The sequence below is a fragment of the Leuciscus leuciscus genome, assembly GCF_965113295.1.
Source record: "Leuciscus leuciscus genome assembly, chromosome: 5".
NCBI classification, from domain to species: domain Eukaryota; kingdom Metazoa; phylum Chordata; class Actinopteri; order Cypriniformes; family Leuciscidae; genus Leuciscus; species Leuciscus leuciscus.
This window is the reverse complement of record NC_138729.1, coordinates 28013313-28022215: the sequence shown is the minus strand read 5'-3', so window position 1 is coordinate 28022215 and position 8903 is coordinate 28013313. Positions and strand designations below refer to the sequence as shown.

Here is an 8903-nt window from a genome sequence, read left to right as displayed (position 1 = left end):
CTGTGTTTATAAATTTAGCCAAACAAAGAGTGTAATCAGATCCCCAAAAACCAAGCAGGCCTGCTTTGGCAACCCTGTTTTTACAAGTATGTTTTTGTAAGTATCTTAAAAAGCTTTCAGTAAACTCTAAGGCATATGTTTAAATTGACTGACAAAAGTTGTCAAGTTTTCTAGACATTTATCTCTCAAAATCAATGTCCTGCAACATAATTGGGTCCTAAAGGCATTCATAATATTACAAAGATTCTGATTTTGGTGAATAAACAAAGATTTTGTAAGATTTTAAAAAGATGTTTATTGATATTAATATGTAGTCAGCATTTCATATTTGAAAAAAGATAATCTGAATCACTTCTAAATAATCCAGGGTACATTCATTAAACAGTGTTTTTTATTTACCTGTTACTAAAGATGTACAAGAATAGCTAAAAATGTAAAAGCTTTAAAATAACATGTTTGCAGTATTCCTTAATAAGTCACATAGGATAGGCCTTAACTGAGTGTTTTTCATTAGGTATGATTTCAGCGTTGTCATTTGTCTTTTGTGTTCAAAACTTTCTCGTTACAGTCCCAAAACTGTAAGACTCTGCTTGTTGTCCACCACTCTACATGGACATACATCATCTGGAAAGAAGGACATCCTATGGGTATAAAGCGCTAAGGCTTCAATATGTATTACCCCGAAGCACCTTTGACGCAGGCAGCGGAAGCAGAAGTGTCTTTCACAATGAGGGCAGACAATGTTGGGACAGCCTATTCCGTTGTGTGTAAGCAGAGCCTTGCAACCTGGACAGGCCCTGAAGTATGGACATCCTCTCACCGAGCTTTGTGGGTCACTGATTTTTGTGTCGCTGAGGAGAGCAGCACGGAGCGCACAGTTCGGCAGCATGCAGGATTTGGTGGTCGAAGAGTCGCGTGGCCATTCTCTCTGACATGCCAAACAAAACTGAAACACGCACCGCTTCGATTTAGAGCAAGACCTGCAGACCGCGCACTGACCATCCAGAATGCCAACATCAGACTGCCGACAAATGGGACACTGGGAAACGGGGGAAAAAAATTGTGGGATTTGGTCACACAAATAAATAAAGAGGGGCCCTACTTCACAGATTCCATTAACTTGCTATTCCACTTAAAAAACACACAAAAAAACAGTATCCAGCTAAATATTTATCTGAGTGAAATTTGCACAATATTTACAACTTCTATAAATGTTTTTTTTTTTTTTTTTTTTTTTTTTTACTTTATAAATTGACATAAATCAATAGGTAGTTAAGATTTTGTGTGTATATATATATATATATATATATATATATATATAGGCACACACACACAATGACCAGTGAAATATGTAGCCTTATTGACGTAATTGAAGGTGTAATTACATTCTGAGGGGTATAAATTATTTTCCCATGTACTTAAATGTAACTGAGTTAAAGGAATAAAACTAGTACAAGTATTTTTCTTCAAAAGTAGGCCCACTTAAAGTACAATTACCTTAAATAATGCTCTGGCCTAATCAAGAAGAGTATGGGAGTACAATGACTCATGTACTTTACAACCCAAATCTGAAGAATTTGACCCTGACATAGTTACATCATAAGCTTATTCATTCAACTACAGAATAAAAACTGCAAAAAAAAAAAAAAAAAAAAAAAAAATACTAATCTTACTAGTTGCCTTAGGAGTAAATTTTTCACAATTTTCACATTTAAAATAGAACTAAAATGATAGCTATAGCTCAATGACCCTAAAAGTTTTAACCCAGGAAGGCTCTTCTAGACACTTATCAGTGGAAAACTGCGTCACAGTTAATCAGACCCCTTGGCATAGTGTGCTAAATGAAGTCTAAGAGCTTAATTCCCCTCCTATACTATGTCAGAACAAGTGCCTAAAAATAGCGTGTACGAAATGTCTGACGTCATGATGGATATCAAAGCTCTCGCACGGTCAATCTACCTTTGGAACGTTCATGGCTCAAATCCTCCTGGACTATTCACAGATGACAAACCTGAGTGAGAGAGAGAGTAGACGAGGGTCAGCGGATTAGAAAGGAAAAGGCAAGACAAAGGTATTGAAAACTGTGCTGGCAGGGAATCTGAGGACACTGACACACAGACATTAGGGGAGAGTGGGGTAAGATGAGCCATTTTTTACTTATGTGGTCCTCAAGAAAAGAGATAATTAGGCAGGAGTAAAATGAAAGTTGTAAGAAATGTTTCCTATCATTTAAAATGATCAGAATACATCTGACAAAGGGTTCTAAAAATATAGCTAAATTTACCCCATATTAGGGGTAAGTTGATCCGAGTCAGTGGGTGAGTAGCACCATCTAGGTGTAAACTGACCAACTGAATCTGAATCAAACCCATGTGAATTTTTTTTAAATAATTTATCTCTTTTAAAAACTACTTTAATAACCAAATTTCTTGTTATAAATAGTCATATTTATTTTCTTAAAGCTAACTTAAACAACATAAAACCAACCAAATGAAGTTGAAATTTCAATATCTTTAATTGTTTGCATTTCTGAAACAATAAGTTGAAGACCAAAGTTCTAACCTTCCCAAAAACAGACTAAACAGAGAGTTTGTTGAGTTTAATTAAATAAAAAACATAATTAGAATGAATGAATAAATGGCACTGAAACTAATAAACATTTTAGTCAAAAGGATCTTGGCATGGTAGTTTTTCCTGCAATGTCGAACATGTTAGGCAAATTAGGGATTACAGGTGGAAAGATATATATGATTAAGCATCTTTTGGTTCTTATCAGAGAAGTTTATTTGATTGTTCCCATCATATAAACATAAACTGAACTAGTTAATATTACATTGAAATTATACCAGTTTATACTTCAGATATTTAACTTAAATTTACAGTGCTCTATGGTGGGGTAAGTTAAAACGCTGGCTCAATTTAACCCACAGCATTTGGCTCACTTTGCCCCATAGCTGCCATTTTGGACAACTAGCTTGCTTGCCAATTCAGATTAATATTTAACAATATGATTTGCATGATTTTATACATTGCTAAATCACCAGTATGGATCAGTCAAAAATATTTTTAGACGTGGACCAATTTGCTTTGATGTAACAGCCATTACATCTGTTATACTAAAATGTAACTTTGACAAGCCAAAAACAGTTTTTAAAGTAAAATCGGTGTCTTCCACTCCTGACAGAAATCATAACAAAGAGATGCACGATCATAACATCTAAGGTGGTTTTTTTTGCCAACAAGAACAAGTGTGAATTCGAAAAGTCTGAATTCTATTCAGCGACTCTTGCAATAGGATGTAAGCCTATAGAAGATTAAAAATTAATTTAAAAATTAAAATTAAATCAGTAGGCTACGTACCGGTTGACTCACAGTGTTCTGTCCACTTCTTTGTGCGTATAGACACGAAACGTTTCTGTTTATTTCCTGTAAGCTTAAACAGGGGAATACCAAGACCTGCTTCTTTCACTTTCAGTTTTTATACAGACAATAAAATAGATTCAAAAGATACCATATTGACAGTCTTCAAAAAAATTACTTTCATCTGAGAAAGGTATAAGCCAGTATGTGTCGTTGTTTGGCTGTTTGTTTGTTTTTCTTGAAAAATACTATTATTAAAAGATGCCTGCGGATGTTTCGTGATTAAATAGCGACAGCTGCTGACCAGTGAAGGAAAGTTCTGGCACTGTCCCTTTATATTCTGGCTCTGATCACTCATCAATGCTGTAATTATGAATCTGTTTTACTGCATCCTAATCCTCTTTACCATAATCTAAATATGTTCTGAGGTACTTTTCCATTCTCGAAAAATGTCAAGATTCACTGCAGCTTTTACAACAAATCTGCAAAATACTCTTGTTGCCTATTCAAATAATGAAATGAAATTACATGCAGAAGTTTACAGTTAACCAAAATCACAAATTTAATATGAATTCTTCAGTTCCAAAATGTTTCTCTTCATTCTCTTAAACAATTATTTGAATCATCAGGATTATAATTTGATCTAATTATAATTGTATTTATTTCTGCACCTCTGGCATACAAAGAAAAGAGAAAAACACAACTTTTGGAGTAAAAATTTATTCTCTTTGGAAATTACTCTTTTCCTTTCCCAGTATTAAATCAATCAAATTTAAATTAAATGTTATTTTTAGTAGTTTATCCTCAGAGTTATTCCGTTTATCCACTACTACAGTTCTAGATGTCGAAGGATCTCAGTGTTATCCACTATCACACAGGGCTCAGGATCGTAATCATCATCATCATCATCATCATCATCATTGACATAGTCATTATTGTCATAGCATTCTGGGCGCAGGCAGCGAAAGCAGAACTCCTCGTTGCAGTGTGGACAAATTATGTTGGGGCACCCCTCACCGTTGTGTGTTAGTAGGGCATGACATCCAGGACAGGCCCTAAGGAACGGGCATCCATTCACCGAACTTTGCGGTTCACTGATCAGTTTCACGCTGAGGAGGGCAGCACGGAGCGCACAGTTTGGCAGCATGCAGGAGTTGGTGGTCGAAGCATTGCAAGGCCATTCCCTCTGACATGCCCAGCAGAACTGAAACACGCACCTCTTCACCTTAGAACAAGACCTGCAGACCGCACGCTGACCATCCAGCTTTCTGATATCAGACTGCTGACAATAGGGACACTAAAAAGTCAGACAAACAGTGAACATTCATCCTTCAGTGACCCTTTTCTGCAGGATACATCATTATGTTAGTATTAGGTGGCAACAAATGATTTTGGTCACTATGAGCCAACCACTAAAAAAGTATAGAATGAATGTGTGTAATATGAATATAATTCAGACGAAGTACATTCAACATGTTGTCATTTTCATGTGACCTACCAGCGTCAGTTGCGTCGCTTCACTACCTTTCACAACTCTTCTCCTGAGGTCTCATGGGATAGTAAAGTGTCCATCATATGCACACTTCAGAATCTTGCCTGAAGCAGTAGGTCTTCTGGATACTTTTTACCTCCTCTTTTATGAGTATTATGAATTCAGACATACTTCTTGTCACATACTGTTTTTTTGCCTACTATAGTAGGGAAGTATGTGATTTCGGATGCAGCCATTCTGAAGTGCGTTAACTAAGAACACTTTACTATACTATGAGGCCATGGAAGAGGATTTGTGAATGGAAGGGAAGCAACGCAGCTGATTCCCTAGGTCACATGACAGTGACAACATGGCAGATGTACAACCGAATTTCATTCATACTACATACATTTATACTATATACATTCATACTATATAGAACATACTTTTTAATGGTTGTGAAGCAAGTTTAAAACCAAATGTAGTACCTACTATACAGTATGCGGTTTCGAACACAGCCACTGTACATATGATTGAGTCATTGAATTATTCGCTCAACTGATTCTATAAAAAACACTGAATCATTCGGTAACAGGGCAACTGTGTGTTGGTTGGAGATGCAATACAGTGATAAATTGTGCTGGCTTCGTTGGATATATTTTTGTTGGTGGAGCAAAAAAAAAGAGGCAAATTTGTGTCTAAAAGTTATTTATTATAATATCTTATTGAAGAGTTATAAAATTCACTGTATAAGTGCATGACTTGACTAACAACATATTGCGGTACATATTACGGCTTTTTGGGAAAAATAGTTTTACACTCTGAAGACTAAAAAATTACTGTTTAATGTTATTTTTTAGTATTCTTTTTCTTTATTCATTTTCATAATAATTTCATAATGTATTTTGTGAAGTCAGAGTATGTTGTACATGTGTGCTGAGCAGAGATCTGGGATGAGCTATATTTTGCTTAGAGGTATGTGTGCAATCTGATGCAAATGTACCACGAATGTATACACCAAGGATAGTTTCTTAAAATAGATAGTGGATTGTGCCATGTGTAAGCATGACATATACGTTCCATTTTTAAAGCTCAAGCAACATGTTTTGCTACCTTACAAGGAAGTTGTAAGTCTCTCTGTGATGTATATAAGCTCAATCTTACTGTACTGAAACAAGGAAACGCAGAGACCTGGCATGAATACAACATCTTCTCAAGTTTCACTCCTGACATATAAGAATAAAGATTTTTCTTGGCAAGATAACTGGTGTCCGGTCCCGTGAATCAAATAATAACGGGGAAAGGCTTAATTCCAAGTCTACACACTCAGTGCAGACCCCTTGAGTGCACTAAATAAAAATTTCCTTCCTAGAGGATTAGGTTATTATGAGGGCAGATTGTACAAATTCATGAAAATAAAATGAAAATGAAACGAAAATAAAAGCGTTACCTTTGGACTGTTCATGGTCTAAAATGTCCTGTTCCACATCCACAGACTGAGAAACCTGAGAACAATACAGAGAAATACTGGTAATTTAGAGTAAATTAAAAGGTGTTTAAGCCACTTGAGAACAACATATGCATATTCAACACAGTCACAGTTTTCAAATCAATCATTAGTCAATACCTAATTCTTAATACAATGAGACAACACTTATTCATTCCTAGTGTACAAGTCATAAATGTACAAATGTCAATTTCCTCTGAACTGACTGTTCACAATGATAACAGAACATGTAGAGAGTGAAGTAACTAGAAACAAAACATTAAAAAGCAAACAAATACCTTCTTCACTGGCAGATCATAAACACGTCTGTGCCTGAACCGGTATGTTCCTGCTTGTAATCACAGCTTGAATGAAGGGGAATACCAAAGAACCACATAACTTTCACTTTGTCTTTACTCACTAATGTCAAGCACAACCTTATGTGACCTTTTTTTCACTGCTTCTCAACTGATTATGACAGGGTGGGATCATTTTATCTGACATTAACAGTGAGTGCAAGATTTGTTGTCTGTTCAGGTTACAAACTGTCATTTATAGGACAGAATTTCGGTATTCGCCGGGGGGGGGAAAGTGATATCATCTGCATTTAGCATTTAGTGATTATAAAGTTTTAGTTATAGGTAATTGGTTCTTAGTCACAAATATTTTATTATTCCCATCTTAAAAATAATTAATATTATCATTTTTAGATTACAGCAGTGCATTTAAAAATACAATAAAACACTTTGTATATATAGGCCTACTTGTATTTGTCAGGTTATGATGGTCTGTAATACAGGTCTGACAGTAGGTATATTATACTTTGTTATTTAATTGCACTTGCACTTGCAATTGCAAGATGATAATTTTTGTATTTAGCCTATATTTCATCTTTGCGATCACAAAAAAAATGTTAACCATCAAAACATTTTCTTTTAAGTATTTATTTTAAACTTCTAGGCTAATTTATGTATTTAACTAAATAACTTACATTGAATACATTGTAACTGTTTAAAATTTCTTAGAATTAACTGGAGCATAAGACTAGGCTGAGAAACAAGTCGATATCGCCATCTTGAACAAACGATTCGAAGAAAGCTGCATGGTTCTGACAGGAAATATTTATACCTGCTTATTTGTAGGCTACTTCTGACAAATCCATGACATGAAAGTTAAACAACCAACAATGTAGAGATAAACTCTAGCCTACAAATGGTTTGAGGTGCGTTACCAATAACTTTGTCAGTAGACTATAGATATTTAATGTGAGAGGTAAAAGTGCCTACGTATAGCCTACATATAGCGGGGTCACCGTGATTTTGCCAAGTAAAGGCCCTTGTACACTGCCTCCGAAACTTTTTATCCTAGCCCTATCCTTAGGCTACCCCTAAACCTATGACATAACCCATAACTTATCCCTTAAATCAGAGGGAAATAATGGGTGAATAACACTGATGTATTAGCACCTAACCCTGGTTGTAAGTCTAAACTGGACATAAACTGTAAACTTGTCCCTAAAATTTGCTTGGTTGTTTGGAATGTTGTTCCAGGATCAACAAAGATGTTGATCCAGGAACATTGGTGAAAACCGTGAAATCACATTCACCGTTGTGCCACAACAGGTTAATGTATACTGAGAACGCCATACGTGGTGAATGAGATTTCATTAAGTACAACATGTTCCTAGATCAATAACAGCATTCAGGCGAGGTGCTGTTTAAGTTTATGGCGTTTGTTTGTGATTTAATATGAGTGTCTACAATCAGGGAAAGTCCATGGCTTTGTTATCTGTTTCGTACAATAATAAATTGTTCAAACAGGGTGTCATTCAGAAGTGATAAACTTATGGATGGCAGGTCGGACCACATGATATTCGTTTATCGATTCATATTCAAAACATATCGCCTATCACTTATTCAATTGGATCAACATAATCGGAGATATGTGAAGAGTAGCCTACAGTAAGAGGACATCTCACCTTTTAACACGAGCTATGCGTTTGTTTTGAGGCGGAGTAACTCTTTCGAGGATCTGGTGTTCCATTTTATTTACATAGTAGGCCTACACCAGTGATTCTTCTTGGGAATTTGGATAAAACAGGTTTTAATTTTGAAAATAAAAAGTTAGTTAAAATACAAAATCTGAAGGTAGACTATTTCATTATAGACTCTTGGCTGTTGTTTAGCAATGTACCGGTGCAACCTCCTCATATTGTATTTTTTTTCATAAAATAGGCATTTTACCAGTTATTACTTTGTTTTTGTCAACACCATCAGACACAATAAAAAGCAAATTATTACTTTTAATTTTTTTTCTAATATGCATTTAGAGTTTTTAAATAATTATCTGGCATTCTTAGTACATATACATGCAGTTAAATGTTGAATATTCACTTTTGTTCATTTTTTATACTGTTTCACTTGTGCTCCTTTAAAAGATCTAACATCATACGACGTTTACTTTAAGCCTAAATAGAAAAAGTACGTTTTTTTATTTATTTAACAAACATATTTTTGTATTGAAAGAGACTATTACTTTAATAACTCGACAGCACTGATGAAACATATTGTGAGCATATTCATTTAA

The 8903-nt window shown here is 35.1% G+C and overlaps 1 protein-coding gene across 1 annotated transcript; it reads right to left on the bottom strand.

Annotated features, from left to right (window-relative positions):
* Positions 1 to 270: 270 nt before the first annotated feature.
* On the bottom strand, positions 271 to 4192 carry LOC309498957 (E3 ubiquitin-protein ligase RNF144A-like). The gene is made up of 3 exons (XM_082169944.1): positions 3361 to 4192; positions 1960 to 2011; positions 271 to 1039 (listed from the first exon to the last, which is right to left on the bottom strand). Exons 2-3 carry the CDS (start codon positions 1972 to 1974, stop codon positions 563 to 565), a joined length of 492 nt encoding a protein of 163 aa, XP_082026070.1. The 5' UTR covers positions 1975 to 2011; positions 3361 to 4192; the 3' UTR covers positions 271 to 562.
* Positions 4193 to 8903: the final 4711 nt, after the last annotated feature.